At 38.6% G+C, this 23630-nt stretch overlaps 1 protein-coding gene and 2 long non-coding RNA genes across 3 annotated transcripts in view; 2 read left to right on the top strand and 1 right to left on the bottom strand.

Annotated features, from left to right (window-relative positions):
* The first annotated feature begins 927 nt into the window (after positions 1 to 927).
* LOC148843154 (uncharacterized) lies at positions 928 to 2062 on the top strand. Its single transcript, XR_016103658.1, has 2 exons — positions 928 to 1083; positions 1421 to 2062. It is a non-coding gene; the product is annotated as an uncharacterized LOC148843154 (long non-coding RNA).
* A 2407-nt stretch (positions 2063 to 4469) lies between these two features.
* Positions 4470 to 8048, top strand: LOC148843153 (uncharacterized). The gene is made up of 2 exons (XR_016103657.1): positions 4470 to 6454; positions 7025 to 8048. It is a non-coding gene; the product is annotated as an uncharacterized LOC148843153 (long non-coding RNA).
* A 5888-nt stretch (positions 8049 to 13936) lies between these two features.
* The window catches only part of ALF4 (aberrant root formation protein), a 68201-nt gene continuing 58507 nt past the window's right edge, over positions 13937 to 23630 (bottom strand). Inside the window, exons 13-14 of the mRNA XM_088960028.1 lie at positions 15234 to 15285; positions 13937 to 14238 (exon numbers count right to left, since the gene is read on the bottom strand). Coding sequence (XP_088816154.1) covers positions 14003 to 14238; positions 15234 to 15285 — 288 coding nt within the window. The 3' untranslated portion in view covers positions 13937 to 14002. The remainder of the gene's footprint in view (positions 14239 to 15233; positions 15286 to 23630) is intronic.

Below are 23630 nucleotides of genomic sequence, written 5' to 3'. Positions count from 1 at the left end.
GCCCTCGGGTACGGACTTCCTCAGTGTCAGGCATGGTACGATTTGCTTGGTTTTGGTGCGCAGAAGGTGATGCGGAGTGGTGAGCGAGGCGAAGTCTTGAGTTCGGAGGTATGTATTGGGTGGGCCAGTTTGGCGAGGTATATCCCGAACTGAAGGTAGGCCAGTTCAGCGTGTATCCCGAACTGTTACCAGGTTGGCCAGTTCGGCGAGGTGTATCTCGAACTATTACAAGGTTGGCCAGTTCGGCGAGGTGTTTGCCGAACTGTTACAAGGTTGGTCAGTTCGACGAGGTATATCCCGGAATGATAAGGTAGGCCAGTTCGGATTACTTTTTGGTTTGGGGCCAAGGGTGAGTTCGGGCCCCCAGTAGGGAGTTCGATCTGCTGGTGTCTCCCCTTGGTGTTCGCGCCTTAGGCTTGCTTTTGTGCCGAGCTATTTGTTTTTGCCACGTGTCGCATAACTGTGAGGTCGGGCCAAATCTTCCTTCATCAATACAAATTTTAAGAAAGACATAAGAAAGCTACCAAGTGGGTACTATTATCTTATTATTAAATATTTATGGGTTCGACTATGATATTAAAAAATATATGGTATTTGAAAATTTTTTTACCAATCAATTGGAATTATAAACATAGTATCTGGTATTATTTATCAAAATTTATGGGTGAATTTTGATTGGTCAAAATTCTTTCCATACCATATCTTTTCTACATCATAGATTTTCCCAATATTTAATTGGTGTGGATTGAGTCGGTTTGAGATATCAGTCCCGAATTAATAATAATTGGAGCACAAAATAAGGAACCGAAACCAATCGAATAAGACAGGTGTCGGTTTAGTTAGTTTGGTTTTATTGAATAGACTCAACCAATGACAATCCTACCTTGAAAAGGATACTAAGGGTCTGTTTGGTTCGAGGGAATAGGATCCTGAAATCGGAATGAATCCAGATGTTTGGTCGAAGGGAATGGGAATGAGTAGGCGGAATGCCATCCCCATATGTGATTCCCATTCCACTATTAGTTTCCCAACAAAAACCCCTCCAATCGAAATTTGAAGCATTGGTGGCTTCACAACAGATAGGTGGGTTTCACTTTCTCTGCTTCGTTATTCGTTTTTTCTTACCGATGATCTACTGTGGGGGATTCGATTTATCACCTTCCCTCCCCTGTTTTATTAAGCTTTCTGCTACTGTTGGTGTTTCATTTTGGGTTTTTCGGACTGTCCTGCGGTCCAATTAGTTGATCTTTTTTTTTTTTTCGGGTTTTCTTCTTGTTTTTTGTTTGGTTTGAACGATTTCAGATTGGCCCATCCTCACCAGTGAGGCCTTTATTTCTGGGTTCCTTCTATTCGATTTATTCAATGGCATTGTTTGTTTACACCGGAACTCCATCTTAAGTGACCTGCATTTGCTTCTCAGATCGTAGACAAATATGTAAAAGACGCTCGCCTACTCATTGCAACCCTGGAGCAGTCGGAGATCGCCTCGGTCCTCAACCTCCTCGATTCCGCTCTTGCCCTCTCTCCGCGGCCTGAGTCGGCTCTGGAGTTCAAAGATCGATCCCTCCTCTACCTCCGACACTTCAAGGAGGTCGCCGACGTGCTCCAAGAGTACATTCCAAGTTACAAGATGGTCTACGAGCTATTGTCCCTTTCCTCCGATAACTCTTCTCAGCAGCTCTCAATGGAGCAAGTTAAGCTCCTCTCGTCTGACAACTCATCAGACTTTGCAAATCATAAACCTTCATTCAAATGCTTCTCTGTGTCTGACTTGAAGAAGAAAGTCATGGCCGACCTATACAAAAACTGTGAAAAGGAAGGCCAGTGGAGGTAATTTCCTCGTTTATTTCTCCATCTATTACCATTTATATACTTCTTTTGTTTCGATTCTATCCTGATTTTTTGCTCGGTTCATTCAAAGTTCAAACTGAGACCATTAGAATGTCTGAATTTTTTTGCAAAATTATTGTAATTTCTGCAATTTTCTGATTTTCTTGTAATTTCTGCAATTTTAGCAAAATTTCAGGTATTTTCATGTTTTTTTCTGCATTTTCCTGCAAAATTTCTATATTTTTTGCAATTTATGCAGATTTTGAGTATTTTCATGCATTTTTCTGAATTTGCTGCAAAATTATTGTAATTTCTATATTTTTTAGTATTTTCATGCATTTTCTGCTTTTTTACTTTTATTAGGGGCAAAATTGAAAATCATGGTTGATTTCAATTCCTGTCTCTTGACGAACAAAAGATCATTCCGATTCCAATTTCAAGGGATTCCCATTCCGATTCCGATCATGAACCAAAACCAAACGGACTCTAAGAAGCTTCAGCAAACAATCTTTTTATTTTCGTTTTTTGGCTGACCAACATACTTTGGCTGTCTGAAATTTTTATCGAAACTGCTTATTGGCTGTACTGTATGGGTGGAGAATAGCTACCTTACAAAACCAAAAGCTACTGCATAAAAAGCCTTCAGCAAGATTTAGCTGAACGCAATGGTAGAACCAATGATAAGATTCATTAATAATAAAATATATGGGACCCATAACTTTCGTAATGGGACTCATAAATTATGTGAAACTTAGTAATTAGTTTCACACCCATCACGTTCAGCTAATCCCAATTCCTTTTGAACAGTTCTATTCAGAGAGAAGGATTTTATGCTAATAAAAATATTCTCATTTAATTTCTATGGCCTTGACGTGAAGCACTTTTGACTTGTATTGAATGTCATGAACTTTTCCTCCTGTTGTTGTTCAAATATATTGGATTCTAATGACAAGAAGAAATTTGTATGATAATTCAAAAATGAGATCCAAATATTGAATTCCCATTCCAAAATTAGTTGCACAGATTTCAGAAGCAGGATCTGCTCTCAATGTTTACAGAATCCGGATTTGATCCTCAGCACAATACATTTGAAACATCTTCTGTATTTATATTTAATTTTTGGGTAAATATCTTAAACGATTCTTCTGGTTCAACTAATTGAAATCGACGAAAACGACTATTTTACCTTTTATTTTTATTCAAAATTTCAAAATAAAACATCGAAAAAGGAAAAGAGACGTTGGTTCATCAAAACCCAGAAGCTCCACTTTATGGTAAATAAAAAAGAAGAGTTATCCCTCTTTTCGCTAGTTCTCTCCAAGCCTCAATCTCACTAGAGACACTGGTTCTCTTTTCGCTGGTTTGCTGGTTCTCTCCGAGCCTCAATCCCTCTTTTCAAACCCAGACAGTGCTGGTGCCGGTGACGCTGTTATGAACCAGCGAACCAGCCGTTATGTGGATGCTCATTTCGAACCTCCGGAGACACTGGCCATCCATTTCCAACCGCAAGTAATAGATGCTGGTGCCGGAGACACTGTTTCGAACCAGCTGTTATGTGGATGCTCGTTCCAAACCTCCGGAGACGTTGGCTGTCCATTTCCAACCGCGAGTAATAAATGCCGGTGCCAGAGACCCTGGTCCGAACCAGGGAACCAGCCGTTATGTGGATGCTCATTCCGAACCTCCAAAGACACTAGCTGTCCATTTCCAGCCGCGAGTACTAGATCTGACTGGAATGAAGAGCCGAACCAAACGGGGAATGAAGAGCCGGAAGGAAGTTTAAGATTTTAATGGCAAACAAAGATATATTCTTGAGTTGCTTGTGTGGAGGGGAAGGAGCAAAGGAGCAAGCATGTAGAGCAACAGTAGTTTGGCTAGCGCAGGTCCCTTTTCCTTCCGTTCGGGATTTCTGATCCATGTGCTTGTCTTTTTTGTGACAAAAAGAAAATTGAGGGTAATTACTTTCTTTTTTTAACAAAGAGATATCTGCGTTTGGTTTATGAGAAAATTATTGAAATTGGGAATTCTGTGCAAAGTCCTCTATGAACTCCTTTATAACTTTTTCACAGTTTACCAAATGATTTTCTCATAAACTAAAAGCAGAGTTGAGAATGAGAAGAAAAATGGAGGCAAAAGGGGCAAAATAAATTGATAAACGAAAGAAAAAGGTAAGAAACTCTTAAACTAATAACATATCAGGCGGGATTTGTTGATGTGAATGGTTTTATTTTCTAAATAAAAAAACTACTGAAAACACTAACAGATGTTTGCAGTTGTTTTTGTTCTAAAACAACAAAACCATTCACATTAGCAAACACCTCTTTAGCAATCCATTAAAAAAAACATATTAGTCTCCTTACTATAAGTTCATAGAAGGGACATCCATGTGTCAAACTACAAAAGATAAGAAATTCTTGGTGCTTTCTTTTAGATTTTGTAGAAAGAGAGAGTGAGGGTCATAACTTGAATATCAGACTTTACGAGAGAAAATGTAAATACACTTAAAAGTAGCATCGAAATTGCAAATTTTTCCCTCAAAAAGGGAAAAAAAAAACAGTCCAGATTCTTTAGGGAATTATTCCCACTTTTATATTTATAGTAGTACAAATATAAATATAAACTGAAAGAAGAGATTTCCTTGTCATCTCTGACACTGTCAGTCTTTAGATCTAAAAGTTGAAAAATCCCATAATTGGCCCAAAAAAACAGAAAAAAACCCACAATTTTCGATGTATGGTTTGAACTTTGAGTAATCCGGCCTTATACTGTTATACATACCCAACTTGCTCAATAATATTAATTAACAGGTAGAGTCAAACTTTGACCTGCTGAAGAAGAAGAGATTTCTCTTTTAGTCTCTCTACCAAACAAAAAGAAAAAAGAGATTCCATTCCAGATTTTCTTGGTCTTTGGGGCAAATAAACAGTTGGGTTATTTGGGTGATGTGTGAAATTATAATAACTTGTGAAACTGTTTCCAACTCCCAACTATTTAACAATATCTAAATTATAAAAGCGGGTGACTGGGTGAGGGCCAGGCTGTCGAGTGGTGCAGTCGGTGAGGTCCAGCTCCAGCCAGCCAGCCTCTCTCTCTCATGTGGGTAGCCTCTGCCACTCTTTTGTCTCGGCCGACAAGCCACGCTCTTCCAGCAGGTCCATCGCCCAGCGCCAGAGCGACCCAAGCTACCCATTTGCGTGAGAGACCCTTCACCCATCACCCTTCAGCCTTCTCGGCACTTACCACCTTTAATCACACTTTACTCCACTTTTCCTTCTGTCCATGCCGCGTACAGCGTGCCACCACCGCTTATAAATAAAGCTTGCAACGGGTGCACGGGCCTTCTAGAGAAGAGAGAAAAACCCAGTTGGGAGATCGACCGAGAATGGCCACCGGAGCTGCTTTTGGGTTGCTCCAGTGCGTCTTCTCCGGCTGCATGTCTGACTGCAGCGCGGAAATCGAGCGGAGGCCCTACCACCGCAACTGTGGCTGCGCGTTGCACAAGTCTAGAGGCGATTCCTCCACAGGGTCTTCTGGAAATGGCACGATATCGTTTCCGGTTCGTCGGACGTGGAACCAGAGTTGCTTGGTCCTCGCCCATTCTTCTTCTTCTTCTTCTTCTTCTTCTTCTTACTAATGTAATTTCAAGAGGGGAAAGGAATCAATTGGAGGCTTGATTAGTTAGGCTAGGTGCCTCCTTTTTTTTTTTTTTTTTTTCTTTTCTTATCCTAGATTTGTTTCTTCCTTACAATGAATCTGAAAAGCAAACCATCACAAAGTTGTTCTCTACTGCAATTTGTTATTTTGATGTTTGATTCCATATTATTTTTATGTTTATCGACCAAGAACAAGATGTTTAAGCTGTGACCAACTTGATCGATCTCCAATGATCAATTTGTACATTGATCAGAAGCCTACTGTTGCAAGGCGTATGTAATTTCCGGCAGAAAGGTCAGATTTCTTTGTTTTTTTCCCTTGCTGAAGGAAAGTTAGAGTCGGGGGGGTGATCAAATGCTTTAGCTTTAATTTAACCGGGGAAATATCTACAGAAATTGATCGGATTTTGAGATGGATCACCGATTTGAACTTGCCTAGGAAATGGGAACAGGAGGAATTAGGGGAAAGCTAGAAACGGTTAGAGAGGAGGCTAGAGCATGGATGAATGATCTATTATTTCAATATTTTATCAGTTAAACAATAAAAGCAAGATCATCCTTCATCCACTGATTACATTTGGCTAAAGCTTATAACAGGGTCGAAGGGGATTTTCTTTTATGGAATTTGCAAAAGCGTGGCTTTTCCAATAAATTCCGTGATTTAGTCCGAACTTTGAATGGAAATTTAGGGAGTAGCTTCAAGCCGAAAAGAGGTGTTCGGCAAAGATATCTGCTCGCACCGTATTTTTTTTATTCTCTATACGGATTTATTCTCAAGACTTCTCCTTCACAAGATGGAGACTGGAATTTTGTATGGCTTCAAAGTTGTGAGGAATTGCCCAAAAATTAACCTCTTATTCTTTTTGCAGATGATATTCTTATTATGGGTACAAGTTCCGGCAATGAGATCAATGCAATCAAAAACACCATTGTTGAGTTCAATAGTTGTTCGGGTCAACAAGTTAATTTGAGTAAGTCTTCAATTCACTTCAACTCCAATGTCCATAGAAGACTGAGATTTGAAATCGCTAATTGCTTAGGAGTTACTGTTATGAAAAATAAGGAATTCTATCTCGGCTCTCCTCTTTTCACCCAAGGAAATGAAACCAATACTTGACACTTCATTTTGGAAAAATGTAAGAACAAGTTGAAATCTTGGGAGTCAAATTGCTTATCTCATGCTGGTAGGGAAGTTTTTTTATCAAATTTACTATCAATGCTATCCCCACTTATTTCATGGCGACTAACCCCCTCCCCAAGGAATCTGCACCCAATCTATGGCACGTGATTTTTGGTGGGGGTTGAATTCAAATGAGTCTCATATTTATTTACAAAGCTGGAGTAAATTTTTGAGAACAAAGAAACAAGGAGGATTGAGTTTCGAAAAATAGAATACCCATTATGAAACTCATGGAGATTCTTAACTGAACAAGGACGTCTTTGGACTAATATATTAAGATTGAAGTATCTCAGTAATGATGAAACCCTTTGGACTATGAAAAAAATGAGTTCTAATTTTAAAATTTGGAGGAGTATGTTAGGTTCAAGGGAGGTCCACATTATCTTTAATGGGTGGAATACAAGCATCTATGGAGATCCTTGGATATCAAATGCTCTTTTACCAAACCCATGATATAGCTTTACAGATAAGGTGGCGTCCCTACTAACTCAGTTAATGGTACCTGGAATTCTCAGTTCATCCATTGTCTTTCTGGGGGAGAGGATGCGGATCATGTATTCATCCATTGCCAAGCTGTAAGATCAGTTTGGTTTGGATCTTGCTTAGCCATGTGCACGGAGGAAAAATCAGACTGGTCTCTTCTCGATTGGATGTCCTTATGGTGGGAATAGAGTAGAAATAATCCAACGATGATCTTGGTCTTTTCAGTAAATTTGCTATAATCTACTGACACTGTTGGAAGAGTAGATGCAAGAAGGCAATAGAGAATAAAGCTTTCAACCCAGTTGAAACTATTTCATCAGCCCATACATAGATTGAGGAATTGGCTTCATTAAAGGATTAATGTCGATGGTGCAAATACAAATTCTTTTTCTGGCTTGGCATTATCTTGAAAAATCACATTGGAAGTTGTGTTTAGTAGAGCCATTTGCATGGAAAGGATGGATCTTGACATTACTGAGGTGCGACCTTTCAAAGCTGGACTCCAAATAGCGAAGAAACTCCACTTCTTTCATATTAACATTGAAGGAGATGTGCAAAAGATAATAGATATCCTGTTGGATGCCCCTCGAGATATCCCTTGGTGACCTCACACATTGTATGAATCTTTTGCAAGAATTCCATTATGTTTTAATCTCCTTTATCCCTTGTACAAATAATAGGCCTGCCCATGTAATTGCAAAATTTGCTTGTCATATGTGTAGGAACACTACTTGGTCCTTACCTCCTGACTTTATTATTCTTGTACTGGAAGAAGATTTGGTGCAATGAATTTAGCCTAAGGGCTGTTTCAAAAAAAGAAAATAATAATAATAATAATAAAAGCAAGACAAAAAGATATATTTTTTAGTCTTTTTCCCTGTTATTACAATTTACAAATCAAACTTAGTCTTAACGAATCATGCTGTCCAAAAACTAAAATAGATGAATGATCAATTGAGCAAAATAAGGTTGAAAAGTAAGATTAAAAGAAAAAGGAAGTATATTTTGGTTTTGTGTAGAAGTACAAAAACTGAAAAAGGAAAAATAAAGCATAAAGATTACTTACTATTTGGTAAAGTTTTCCTAAAAACTATAAATGGAAATGTTATTTGATGTCAAAAAAGGCCATTTTAAAATCAACTAGGCAGATTTTGAATACTTGAATGTAAAGAGGACCCGGTGGGTACAAGTTTAGGAAAATTTTTGTAAAGATTTTATTCCACATTGCTTAATTGTAAGTAAAAATAAGTGTCCGTATCAATATTTTTCAAGAAAAAAAAAAAAAAAACTGAATTGTGTATAAATAAGCTTCAGTGTTTGTACTATCAAAGCCCAAAATACAAAGTTCAGCTTTGTATTTCATATTTATGATGTTTTCGAAAGCAATTCCTAACAAATGTTCAAAACGCATCTTACTCAATTTTGTTTTTCACAGCCTCAAATTCAAAAGCAAAAAGCTCATCCAAACTAAGCCTAACTTCTATAACCATTGACTGCCACTGCTCCCAATTTCCTACCAATTGATCAATTGGGTTTTATCTCTTGCCTCTGTTGGCTAAATTGACCTAGTATCAGAAAGGACTTTGTTGGTTAAGCTAAATTGTCCATCATCTTAAATTCTCCTACCATCCTTGACTAGGTTGCCTCACCAAGCTTAATTATTCTCCTACATTTGCTGGCCGGAGTTCACATCAAAGGGTGGTGGGTGGTCCACCTCAGACCACGAGGGAAAGTTAACAGTGAACAAGAAACAGAGTCTACGTAGTCCATTATTAGTGTGCAATCGATATGTTCGATATGCCAATAGGAGTGTATTGGGTGAATTGATACATATTTTGGTTGTTTTTTTTTTTTTTTTTCGTAACCGGTTTAGGAAGGGCCAGTTTAGGTCTCCTCTACCCCCTGAACCGGTCAGACCTCCGATACATCTATTGTAGGGGCGTATCGGAGAGGGTCCCGAAACGATATGTATCGGCCGATACAGGCCTATATGTGTCGATACTTTGAACCTTGGTTTTCATCATGCATTCTACTCTTTTCCCTCATGTTCAACACAATGTCCCTTGACTCCGGCGGTGAAAACAGTTCAGTTCAGCCTCCTAACCAACATTGTTACCGGAGATTATTTTAGATATTCATTTGAATAACAAAATAAGTGGCAAATAATCATTTATTGGTATTGGGCAAAAAAAAAGGAGTAAATAACTGTTTGTTTTCAAAATAAATACTTGAAAAACAGTCTAGGGACTGCTTATTTTAAGCACTTATTCCAGTTTTTTAGAACAAAATTGTCCCCATCTTTTTATCAAAGTCCATTGAGTGTTCTCCATTTGAGTTCCAACACAACCAGAAGTAGCGACAAACAATTCCACGCTGAGAAATCGTTTAGGTTCATAAATATCTTCTATTTGTTTCTACTTTTTTGTAGTGTTTTCAAAACCGGACAGTTGGACTAGAAAAATTGAGAATTAACACCTAACTTGTTTCGTTTCACCCCAGAATTGCTTTTTGGTCAAAAATCATTGATTTGATCAACAAATAGCTGACCTGAGAGGTCAAACCATCGACATGGACAATAATTTTTGGCTGTTTTTTTATTTTTTATTTTTTTTTTGTCAAAATAGGCCATCCATTCAAACCAAATAATCGGACCATTCAACCCGGAAAAGGCTCCAAGAACAACTCCCTGTCCAGTCCAGTTTAAAAAAACTTAATTTTTTTGTTCTATTTTGAGCAACAGCTATAATTATCATTGTCATAAATAAAAATACTTATTGGTTAAGCAGCTCACAAAATACTTCAACCCAAACAAATAGTTGAATAAGTTAAATGGTTTTTTTTTTTTTTTTTTTTTTTTTGCTGAGGGGCTACACAACGAGGACCACTTATAATGCCCCAAAATATCTTTAATGTGGAAAGACAGCCTTGATTTCATCTATCTATCATGTATTATTTTCTAAACTACTTTCTGTTTTCCAGAGTGCATACAAATATATATATATATATATATATTTCCTTCCAATACAACTGTTCTATGATACGTGGGGTCTTTTTATTGGATGGGTAGCTTAAGCTTTTAATTTTTTTAGGGAAGTACTTTGGTTGAATTCAGCTTTCTAATGACTGAATCTGCTTAAATTATATTTCCTTTCTTCCAAAACAAAAACAAATAAAAAAGAATCTGCTTAAATTGAATCCCATATGGTGATTAGCATTTGCTGATGTAGAACAAATCAATTTAAAAACGAGATAACATTCTTAAGGCAGGAGCACTATAGCCTCAATGTCACAAGTTTTTTAGGGTGATCATTCCTGGCCCGGCCCAGAAATCCTACCCGACCCATCCTGTAAATTGTTGGGCCTGCGCCCAGGTTTTTATGTGCAATCCTGGCATAGCCGACAATATTATATAATATATATTCTATGTTATATATACACTTAATATTATATATATTATATGTTATATATACACTTAATATTGTGAATTATATACACTTAATATTATATATATTATATGTTATATATACAAATATATTTTATTTTATATTAATCATTTACTATTTTATATAAAATATAATATTTTAATACAAGTATTCATGAATTGACACATGTCAACACATGAGTCAACTTAAGTATGAGAATTGTTCTCATTGAATAATGTAGGACTTATTAAACTTAATAGTAATACTCTCTATTGAGTTTTGTTCCATGTCCCACATTGCTCAAGAATGGGAACGAAGGCCTTACCTTCATCCATAAATAATGTTTTTTTTCATGTATTATATAATTTAATTTAAAATTTTCCAAACAATTAATTATTTTTCATTAGGCCCAAAAAGCTTGTAAGCCCCGCCCAAGCCTCTATAGGGTAAAATGCCTATAAATTTGATCAATTACTCTTCGTGCTTTAAGTGAACATACTTACATGTTGGCCCTATTTTTGGTACATGTGATGTCGCTTCTACCCCTATAGGTATAGGGTAGAATGCCATGTTGGACTAAGTTAGTGATAATTTTAAGGCATTGTTCATTTTTTGGGAAGTGAGGGCAGGTAAGTTGGTGGGTCCTATAGAAAATAAATAAAACCACATTCATATTTTGATAATTAGTGGGTCTCGTGAAAAATAGTGATTTCCAAGTGATTCATTTACATGGCAAATAATACCCTCCCGAGACTTGGGTAAACTACTTACTAATTGCGCAAAAAATTGCTAATACAAAATGAGACAATATTGTCCCTTCAATGATTTCACTTTTTGTGATGTTTTAAAAATAATCCAAGAGGCCGACCCACTTTTGCCTCTGAGTCGCGGGTCAATAGTTCAACCAGGTCAAACGGGTTAAATCATGTCACATATTTTATCAATAAATAGTGTATAATTAAGTTTTACATATAATATATGTATTATTTTATATTTGATTTGTGTTTTTTTATTCAGTTTCAATTTTGTTATTTATAAAAAATATATTGAAATTTGCAACGTAAGAAAAAAAGGGAGGTTGTTCATGAAAATAGCAAGGCAAGGCATAGACCTCAAAAAGTTATCAAAAAAAAAAAAAAGATCATCCTAATCGGACATCGGAGTGTAAGGTCACATCTGCCAAAAGTTTGCATATACATTGTGTGCAACCCACAACCAATGACTGGGGTTGAACGGGTCAACGGTTGTACAACTTACATTGGATGATTTTTGACAAAATCAACATTTTTTTTACCGAATGACGGGTTGTAACAAAACTAGGCCCAAAATCATGGCCAAGTGATGGTTCAAACAGTTCAACCTACAAGCCAATAACGGGTTGAAAGCACTATTTTTTTGGATAAAAATCATTGTACAATTATACCTGAAAAATAAAAGAAAGGAAAATTTCCACTTTAATACCGTAAGCTTTGGAGGTAGTGTCAATTTAGTACCCAAACTTTTAAACATGTCACTAAAGTACCCAAACTTTAAAAAGTGTCAATTTAATCCCTACCATTAACACAGTTCCTCAATTATCTTCTCACGTGATGTTTTCAAGATATCAAAACTACCCTTCAAAATACAACATTGCTCATTATCTTCTACCTTCAGACTGAACCATAATAAACATTGAGCTATAGTTGGATTAACTTGATGAAAGAACAGAAGACGTGAATTGATGAACTCGAACCCATGAACACTGGTTCACGTACAGTCGGACCCATCAACACTTGACACATGAACACATCTTTGTTGAAGCAAACCAGGGAAGCCAACAATGGGGAAGTGCCACCGCCTCTGAAGCTGAATGAGCAAGCTCATACACTGCGGTGATCACTGAGTTGAAAACACAATCAATGAAAGTTGAACGAGCAGCCGCAGCCAACAATGCGAAGTGATCAATGAGTTTGCTGGTAAGCGGTGGCACCTCTGCGAACTGAAGCTGTACGACCACAAGAGTGAAAGCTTAAAAAGTTAAAATGCATGCTTTCACTTTCCGCCAGGCGCCAATCGCTTAACCTGCGTAGTTCACCACAATTGCATATGTGGCCTCTCGCCTTCTTTGACAACGATGTCTTCGGTTGTTTTTCCATCGGTTTCCCTGTAGATGATATCTCTCAGCGCATCGGAATCCTTAAAGAGCTGTAATTCGTTGAGTTTTACGGGTTTAAGGCATGGAATTCGAAGCTTTTACTCTAAAAATCTGGACAAAGCTATAGTCTCCATGAGCGTTTCAGTTGGATCCCAAGAGAGATCTGTTTTCTTTTCCTTCACTTCGAAACTGAGTCTGGTTTAATTGATTGTTTTTTCTCTCTTGTTTGAAGTTCAGTATGGGATCTCTAAACGGTACCAGCAAATTCATCTAAGCAGCTGAAGCAAAGTTGGCTCCTGTTAAGAGGTTACTCCCTATGGCCTCCTGGCTAAGGTAAGCAGGTTGGTATTAAGTGAAGCCAAGGGTCAAGCCCATTACCTCATTATAGGAATTAAGAGAAGAAAATGAAGTTTTACCATAGAGAAGAAAACAATTAATGGTTCTTTAGTTTTTTTACCAGCAAAGCCGGTAGCCAGCTTTCCGTTAGAGAACCTCCCTGTGGCTCTCTCTCGTCCTCAAATTTGGAAGTGTCACCGATAATGCAGGACCCAATGATTGCAACTACAGATTTGCTGAAATGGAGGGGGTGGTTAAGGATCTGATACCAACTAAAAGAAAATTAGATGATAGATGAGAGGCATTTTTGTCCTTTTATATAATACTTAAAGTTGGTTAATGGTTCTGGATCAACTTGACACATTGTGAAAGTTTAAGTAAATTTTCCTAAAAGAAAGAAAAAAAACTGATAACTGTACTTATCCGGGCAAGTATTTTCCAGATAAGTGCATTTACCCTAAAAGCACTTGACCAAATAAATGACTTACCCAAATTCAAACAAGGCCTACAAGGCATAGCCTTGAGGCGTGAGGCTTCTACCTCGTAACTTAGGTCAAGGCGTAGTAAGCCTTTGATAGAAATAAATAAGTGTAAACCTCAAGCTGGCATAGATTGGCGAAGGGCACTTTTATGGGACAAATAAAAAGATTCGAATGAAAAGCTAATATTAGGCCAAAATAGAGGCACAGGATCAAACCCTAACTAACTTCAGGCTCTCTGTGGTAAGGACAGTGAACTTCACGTGACCCTGCTCCATCCCCATCCCTTAATCGCCTGTAATGTATATATAATACGTAATAGTTACGTACTAATAAAAGTCCAACCTCAAACGCTGAATTGCAAAATATTAGCACCTCAGATGGCCAGATTTCCTTCATGGGACTATACACTATCCACGTGTAAATTCAATAAAATTATGTATAAGTTATTACTCTTAAAAGGAAAGGCTCCTTAGGTCAAGTTTTCAATGGTTAGTACATTTAGCAGGATGTTTCATTTCATCTTCAACAAGTTCAATACATCGGTATAAAACCAACTGAATGGGATTTAAGGTACAAACTGTGTCAATGGCAAGCTGATCATAGTCTTTTTCATTTTCTGCCGTAATTCCTGTGACTAGTGTCCGTAGAGGTAGAAGCCACTCTGTGTAGGCTTTGTTTATGGCCTTGTTATCCAGCACTCCTGTATAGTTTGCTTTTCCTGCAATTCATAGATAAACGTGGTCAGAGATGCATTACAAGCAGATGATGTTCTGCAGTTTATGCAACACCATGGTTCTAATAGCCAACATAAACTTTGCAATTCCCAATTCCTACAATAGCAGTATTTTTTTTTTCTGATGGATACAATAGCAATAATTTAGTGCCCCAAAAGCTACCCAACCAGCACTGGGATTATATTTGCTTAGGTAACAAGAAGGCTATCACAGCCAAGGAAACTCAATGGCATCACCTGATGGCTTTGGCATAAGCTTTGGCAAAATCGGCAATGAAGTTTGTATAACAACTTCTCATGCAACATAAAACTTCATCTTAGTTATTAATTTGTAATAATTTCAGTCTATTCTCATGCAACAAGCACTTTTTAAGAAAAGGAAACCAAAATGCTTTTATTAAGCATAGAGATATACAAATAAAAGAACCCAACAACCAAAGTAGAGAACATACACTATACCACCCACTACACTCAAAAAGTCAAAACTGCATATCAGTCATACACAAAATGCCTCCTTTCAAAAGAGAGAATCTTCAAGAGTTGGGGACATAAACGGGTCTGTACTGCAAAAACCCTCCTTATCTTTTCTTAAAATGGCATGACACTAATCCAACTAGAGTAACACGAAAATCCATAACTGATTACTTAAAATATGACGAAATACAAACTTCACCCTCAAACATTCCCGTCATCTTAACTTCTTGCATTTATTGTGTTTACCCAATAAAAATATAAGTTTAATTTAGGTTTCAAAACATTGCTAATAATCTAGCCATCAATTAAGCACAAATATCCAATAAAAATCAGCACTCCATAGGAGAACCAATATAAATAATCATATTAACTTACAAGCATGTGTACAAGGAAGCAATATTGCATCCCAATGAATCAATTGTCTAAAAATAAATAAATCAACAAAATATAGTTTAGAGATGGTTTCCCTTTTTTACTTATCAGAAACTCACAACCTTGTCATTTACCTGTTGATTCCATAATCAATATATATCTGTAGAGGTTGAGAGCAGATAAAACCTGTGCATATGATGAAAATACATAATCAGAAGAAATGAAATAAAAAATTAATATAAACCTCAAGCAGCCAAGTGCTCCATCAATATTTAATAATGACATTTAAAAACTCAAATATAGACACAGAGAAACTATATTGCATACTGATGTGCATTTAAAAAAGAAAATTAAAGAAACATGTTGCATGCCAGACATCAACTCGAGACCAAACCTCAAGAAATTCTTGAAAAATCTCTTAAAAAAATAAACCAAAAGGCAAATGCCATTGCTTGATTTAGTTGTAGAATCCTGGACTGACAAGTGGCAACGAGATCTGAGTTTCAGAGTGACCACATAATGCAAATAATAATAATAATAATTATAATAATAAATAAAAGCAAGGAAAGGGAAATGCTGGAGGTTACAATGACTAATCCACCTCTGAAGACCCTAGATATCCAGGACCAACATTGGGTTTTGGCCCTTTAAATCTAAAAGGCAAAAATGATGCAGGAGCATGCGGGCCGGAGTGTAACTGAGCTTAGTAGCTGATTCATAGCTGGACAAGTTGGTTATTCATCTTTATTTTCTTACTCCTTAAGTTATATATCTTATTTGGAATTTTATAGTTGGTTATTAGAGTCAGTCTTTTATTTTAAGTTGAGTCACGTGACTGTCATGTGAGCCACTTAAGTTGGGGTATTTTGGTCAAATTAGGTGTTATGGTGTCGCTTTGCTTGGAGGCAGCTATATAAGCCTCACATCTTGTTTGTAGACCGCAAGGGGGGAATCTTTTGCTGTATACAAAACTTGAAGGCATATATTATCCACTGAAGTGATTTCAACACTAAAAGTGGGTTGTTCATTGCTCCAGCTTCAACTGCGGTCTCACCTCAAGCTTCATCACATCTTCTTGTTGTTTTCTACTGGTTTAATATATTTGCTGCATAAAAAAAAAAAAAAAAAAACTGCCCATAATCTTTGCTAACAGCTTCCCCAAGAAAAAGAATATTTACAAAGGATGAAGCCACCATTACTTAAAAACAGACAAGTGGTCTGCAGGGTGAAAAGCAATAGGCTTCATAACTACACTGGTGAGTGCATACATCCATCTATTTGAAGGAAAAAAAAAATACAGGAAAAAAATGAGTTAACATGATATATTTAAATGCACAATGGAGGTGCAAAGGCAAGTTTTTCTCTCTCCCCCATTCCTCCCCCTGTTAAAAATTTAATCTTCTTTATGGTGTCTTTGTAAGTCCAAGCAGCCCTCACCCCATCCATCAGCCAACCAATCACCACTTGGGAGCTCCCTTCAATAACCATCGTTTCTAGGTTCAGCTCTCTTGCTTTTTGAACTCCATGAAGTACAACAAGTAGTTCTGCCCTTCTAGCAAGGCTAAAATGTTACCATTCTTATCCCTAAATGCCCCTCCAATGCTCGAAGGGCCTGGGTTGCCCAAACTGCTATCATCAGGTGGTCCCTAGATTTTTTGAGATTTCCTCTTCTTTGACGTTGCCACCATTTCCCTCCTTCCTTCTTAAACCATCATGTGAGTAAGGTGAAAACATGTTCATAGATTTAACCCAATGTATCATCACTCTTGTCATAATACATTTCCCCAAGTGGACATCATAGCCGACAAGGTTTAGGAACTGAGAAAGAATAGCATTAATAGCTTTATAAGGAGAGACCACAATAGCCCTAGGAGATACAGCAGCATCCCAGCCATTTGCCATCAACCCATGAATGCTTGCTATTACCTTGTGCCATAACTTTTCATTATCTAGGGGCAGCTTCCATGGCCATTTTCCTAACAAGGCTACATTTGTAAAATTAATATCCCCTACCCCCAATCCTCCTTGCTCCTTAGTCTTGCATAGTATTTCCCACTTCACCAAAAAATCTTCCTTCCCTTCTCTTGTTCCTACAAAAAATCCCACGTAAGTTTCTCCAACATATTAGCAAGTGGTCCTTCACCAAATGTTCTTTCTCATCCTTACTAATTTATAAATTCCACTTTTTCCCTTTTTGGTGCCTAGTTTATGATAAAGTTCATTATATGCCTTTTTCTTATAAGTATTTATTATATGCCTTAAATTTAGCTTCATTTACTTTCTCATTTCGTTTTATTTTGAGACTAGGTAAGGTTTATATTTTTTTTATCAATAAGGTAAGAATTATATTAAGAAAAACAAAACATGTACACCAAAATGATGTACACAGGGACTGATCACAAAACTTCCCTGGCAGCACTATAGAATGCATTTTTCCTAAACTTTCGGAAAAACAGAATCTGAAGAAATGCTCTTATTTTTTGAAAATTTGTGTTTCTGTCCTGCCACAAGCACCAAAACACCACTGCTGGGAGTAAGTTACAGATCAGTTTTCCTCTTTTGTTCAGACCTTCCACCCTCCAACCTTTGAATAATTCCGCTACTGATCCTGGACAAAAAGCTTTGCACCACTAAAAGCCGGGCTACTCTGGACCAGATCTCATAAGAAAAACAACAGTGCAACAGCAGGTGGTTCACTGGTTCTGAATGGCTTTCGCAGAGAACACAATCTGTTGAGTGCAATAGCATGCCCTTCCGCAGGAGATCATCTCTGTTGGATTGAAGTCTTTGTATGTATGAGTATTCAGCTGATAAGAGTTCTTATTAGCCTATACTTAAGTTTAAGTTGTCCTGTACTGGGCCTTTGTTAATGGGCCTAATCCTGTTTAATGTTTTAAGTTGTCTGGGTGTCCCATCACTAATCAGGGCCATTCTAGTAACTTCCTATATCATTGTACTACATCATAATATAAATAATAGTACTGTCGACTGAGGAGAGTAGTTCGACATTCCAGCATCTCTTCTTCTTCTTCTCTTTTCTGCAAATTCGGCTACAGTAATTTAGCTTTCATGGTATCAGAGCATTAGCTTCTTCTTGGTTTCAGCCGGCACACCCTCTCTTCTCTTGCTGTCTTTTCATCTTCTTTCTTCCTTTTCTGAGTTGCTGCAGTGAAGACCTAGGGGTGTAAGAGAGTAAAGCAAGTTCGAACCTAGGGTTTCTCTTGGTTGTAGGACTCAAGGGAAATAAGACCCAGAAGTAGATGTCCTACTAGATTATTTCCAGCAAATAGTAGCTATTTGGCTACTAAGAGAGGTCTGTGTAGGACAGACCTAGTTGAGGACTGATTTCAGCAGTCCTAGCACTAGCCGAAAGGGGCTTAGCTACTTCTACAGTTGCAGCTTCGGTGCTCCAGCAAGACTCGCACAGACTTAACTTCTTTCCCGAACTGTTGCAGCCTCGAACTGTTCACTTGCTACTGTTGCAGCCTCGAACTGTTCACTCGCTACTGTACCCGAACTGTTGCAGTTTTTGGTTCAGCCCAAGTGAAGTCTATCTAATGTTCTACCAGCACTGTGAACACTTCTACCAGCATAGCAATGTGGCAAACAGCTCCAAGTTCAGGGTGGTTATCAGTCCGAAACCCCTCACCACTGCTGTGAGATTACCTAGGGAGCTGCCAGCTCCAGATTGTTCAGCACTGTGAACCCTAGTTGAAGACTGATGTCAGCAGTCCTAGTATTGGCCACAAGGAAGGGCACTCTCTTTACAGTTGCAGTACTCGAAGTTCAAGTGGAGTCTGCATAGCACAATAGTTGAGAACCCTTAGCTTCAGGTCGGTTACCAGCCCAGAACTCCTTGCTTGCTGTTGTAACTTAACTGTTTCAGAACTGTGACAGTCTCGGCAAGTCTGAAACTGTGTCGAGTGCTGTCAGAACCTGCTGTGATCATTTCAGCTAATCAGATCTGCTCCAGAACTGGTTCAGAACCTTCAGAACTGCTTTGGCTAGTCTTAATCAGTGTCACCTACACAGTGGCCGCAGTCAAGATGTCTTCAATACCCAGAGATGTTTCTTCTAGAGATAACAGGCCTGCGGCAAGTGGGAATTTTGTCACCAGTAACAATGATGACAACTCACAAAATACACCAACAGTGTCTTCTTCTCCTATGGGACAGGTTGCTGATTCCTCTAGAACTGGTACTTTGGGCTTCACTGCTAGTGAGGTTGAGGTCCTTAGCAGGGCATTAGCCCGTCTAAGAAATAATTCTTTTGCTTCTACATCTCTTGCTAGATCAGGTATAGCCTCTGCCTTCAGTGCCACTGGCTCTATTGACTCTACTTCTTGGGTTATTGATTCCGGTGCTACTGACCATATGACACATATGTCTTCCCTATTCTCTTCATTACATTTGTTGTCTGGTCAGGATAAGATGAGAGTTGCTGACGGGTCTTTCTCCACCATCTCTAGAAAGGGAATTGTTGACCTAAGCAAGGACCTCTCTCTTAAATCAGTTTTACATGTTCCCAGTCTTACCTCAAATCTTTTGTCTGTATCAAAACTTACCAAAAATTTGAACTGTAGTATAACCTTTTTCCCTACTCATTGTGTCTTCCAGGACAGATTGACAGGGAGAATGATTGGGTGCGGTCATAAGTATGGAGGCCTCTACTACCTTGATGCAGACATCGGCTCAGCCTTACAAGCATCTGCTGCTAGTAATCCGGAAAGTGTGGAGTCAATAGCTAAGCTGCATCTTTGGCATGCTAGGCTAGGTCATGTGTCTTTCTCCTCATTAGAAATGTTGTTTCCCGAATTGTTTAAGGACATTCCAAGTCAGAGTCTAACCTGTGAAGTATGTCAAATGCCAAAACAATGTAGAACTGTGTATCCAATTTCCAGCAATGAAATTTGTGCTCCTTTTGATTTGGTTCATTTTGATGTTTGGGGCCCTTCACCCATTGTTTCCTTTGATGGCTTCCGGTACTTTATCAGTTTTATTGACCACTACTCTCGTTGTACATGGATCTACCTGTTAAAAGGACTGGATGAAGTACCACAGATAACCATGGCATTTTGCAAGATGATTGAAACACAGTTTAATAAGAAGATTAAGCAATTCAGGTCAGACAATGCTGCTGAATACTTTGAAAAATCCTTGAACTTATTCATGGAAGATGCTGACATACTACATCAGTCATCATGTGCTTATACTCCTTAGCAAAATGGGGTTGCTGAGCACAAGAATAGACATCTATTGGAGACAGCTCGAGCCTTACTATTCCAGCACAAAGTCCCCAAGCAATATTGGTCTCAAGCTGTACTTTCTGCATCATATCTGATAAACTGGATGCCATCTAAGGTGTTGGGTATGAAAACCCCTTTCTCTGTTTTGTGCCCCTCTTCCAGACTTTCCCCTTCCTCCTCGGGTCTTTGGCTGTATATGTTTCATACATGTGAAGGATCCAAAGAAGACCAAGCTGGATCCTAAGGCTACAAAGGGAATATTCTTGGGGTACTCTCCTACACAAAAGGGTTACAAGTGTTATGACCCTGTCTCCAAGAGAAAGTATGTCACCAGAGATGTGGTTTTCTTTGAGTCTCAACCCTATTTTCAGTCTTCTCACTTCAGGGGGAGACTAGTGGGATGGAAGAGGATTCTCATTCTCCCTCCTTTTTTGTTCCCCTATCTGCCTCAGGTCTTCCATCCTCTCCTCCTACTCCTTGTTGTGACATTCCGGGTCAACCCAATGAGGCTCCCACTGTGCCGGTTACCTCTCCTGATGCTGCAGATGTTCCTGAAGGCTCCGGTAGGCAACAAAAAGAGATACTTACAAACAACAGAAGAAAAATGGGCCCTCAACCTCATGACAGCAACCAGTTGGACTCGGATCAATCTGTCTCTACAATCCAAGGTAATTTCAACTCTCATACTTCTGATTTGAATCTTCCTATTGCTCTCCGTAAGCCTATCCGTTCTTGCACCACCCGGCACCCCATTGCTGATTTTGTTTCTTACTCACATTTATCTCCTGCCTATCACTCCTTTGTGTTTGCTCTTTCCTCTGTGCGTGTTCCTTCTAGGTACTCAGAGGCTGTGTCTGATCCAAGGTGGAAAGAAGCTATGAATGAAGAGATGAAAACCCTAATAAAAGCAAGAACTTGGGAATTAGTGGATCTGCCAGAGGGGAAGACCACTGTTGGGTGCAAGTGGGTGTTTACTGTAAAGCACAGGGAGGACAGGTCCATTGAAAGGTACAAGGCCAGACTTGTGGCAAAGGGGTTTACTTAGAAAGAAGGGATTGACTACAAAGAAACCTTTGCCCCAGCAGCAAAGCTCAACACAATTCGGGTTCTATTGTCACTAGCAGCAAATTTTTCATGGGAACTTCATCAGCTAGATGTGAAGAATGCCTTCTTAAATGGGGACCTTCATGAAGAGGTATTTATGGAACCTCCACCAGGCTATGACTTTAGTAGAAAGGTGTGCAAACTGAGGAAAGCATTATATGGGTTGAAGCAATCTCCCCGTGCATGGTTTGAGAGGCTCTGTGGGGCCATGAAGAAAGTGGGGTACACTCAGAGTGGTGCAGACCATACCTTGTTCATAAGGAGACAGGATAGCAAACTTACTGCACTCATTGTTTATGTGGATGATATGGTAATTACCGGGAATGATTTGGAAGAGATAAAAAGACTGAAGGAGTTTCTAGCTTCTGAATTTGAGATCAAAGACTTGGGTCATTTGAGATATTTTCTTGGGATTGAAGTTGCCAAGTCAAGAGAGGGAATCTACATATGTCAGCGGAAGTATGTTCTTGACCTCCTAGAGGAAACAGGCATGATGGGGCGCAGGCCAGCAAATACTCCAATGGAACAGAATCATGGCCTGCAGGAATCAGTAGGGGAGGATTACTGTGATAAAGAGAGATACCAAAAATTGGTAGGGAAGCTGATATACTTATCCCTCACTCGGCCAGATATTGCTTATGTTGTGCATGTTGTCAGTCAATTTATGCACTCTCCAAAGATCCCTCATATGAAAGCAGTTGAAAGGATTCTCAGGTACTTGAAGACTTGCCCAGGGAAGGGAATTCTCTTCAGGAAAAACAATAGAATTGAAATTGAAGCCTACACTGATGCAGATTGGGCTGGGTCTGTTGGAGACAGGAAGTCAACCTCGGGTTACTGTACATTTGTGGGAGGAAACCTAGTCACATGGCGCAGTAAGAAGCAGAATGTAGTGGCTAGATCAAGTGCAGAAGCAGAGTATCGAGCTATGGCCCATGGGGTTGCTGAACTCTTATGGCTCAGAACTCTTCTTAATGAACTTAGCATTAAGGTTGAAAGTCCTCTCAGGCTGTATTGTGACAATAAAGATGCCATCAACATTGCCAACAATCCCGTGCAGCATGACAGGACAAAACATATTGAGATTGATCAGCACTTTGTTAGAGAAAGAATTGTCTCGGGTGAACTCTGTGTGCCTTATACTCCATCTGAGATGCAAATTGCAGATATACTGACTAAAGGGCTGGCAGCAGCAAAGTTTAGGGACATGCTTGGCAAGCCAAACATGATTGATATCCATGCTTAGCTTGAGGGGGAGTGTTGGACTGAAGTCTTTGTATGTATGAGTATTCAGCTAATAAGAGTTCTTATTAGCCTATACTTAAGTTTAAGTTGTCCTGTACTGGGCCTTTGTTAATGGGCCTAATCCTGTTTAACGTTTTAAGTTGTCTGGGTGTCCCATCACTAATCAGGGGCATTCTAGTAACTTCCTGTATCATTGTACTACATCATAATATAAATAATAGTAGTGTCGATTGAGGAGAGTAGTTCAACATTCTAGCATCTCTTCTTTTTCTTCTCTTTTCTGCTACTTCGGCTACGGTAATTTAGCTTTCAATCTCTAGTCAGGATTGTTTTTAAATAAGCAGTCCAGACAAAAAAAAGGCCATCTTTGAGGGAACACTCTTGCACCAAATGGGGTTGGCAGGAACTAACTGTTCTTCTCTACTGGTTAGAGCATTTTGGAAAGATTTTACTGTGAACTTTCCTGTCTTGTCCCAATGCCAAACTCTATAGTCAACCCTCACGATTTCTACTTTAGTGTTGTATAGCAAATGCATCAATTCCATCAATGCATCCACCTCCTAGTAATCTAAATTTCTTCTTAGTGAGGAAGCCATACCACATTTTCATCTTGCATACAGTCGGCTACTTTGGAATCCTTGTCCGCTGCCATCTCAAAGAGGGCAGGAAAAGCTTATGCTGGAGGCTTTTCTCCAAACCAATTATCCTTCCAAAGTTTCATCCTTGACCCATCCCAGTGTTTTAAGAGCACAAGGCGCAGGGGTCAATTTGCACCTGAGGCACAAGGGGCAAGGCAAGGCGCACACCTTTTTTAAGCAAGGCGCAAAAATACAAAAAAAAATGGTAAAAAGTAAAAAAAAAATTGTTAGAAAATTCAAAAAAAAATTGCCAAAAAATTCAAATAAAAAATTAAACATAATATTAATAAAAAATATAA

Source organism: Nelumbo lutea, chromosome 8 (genome assembly GCF_056320005.1).
Source record: "Nelumbo lutea isolate HS-2025 chromosome 8, American lotus-T2T, whole genome shotgun sequence".
NCBI classification, from domain to species: domain Eukaryota; kingdom Viridiplantae; phylum Streptophyta; class Magnoliopsida; order Proteales; family Nelumbonaceae; genus Nelumbo; species Nelumbo lutea.
This window is presented reverse-complemented; position numbering and strand designations above follow the sequence as displayed.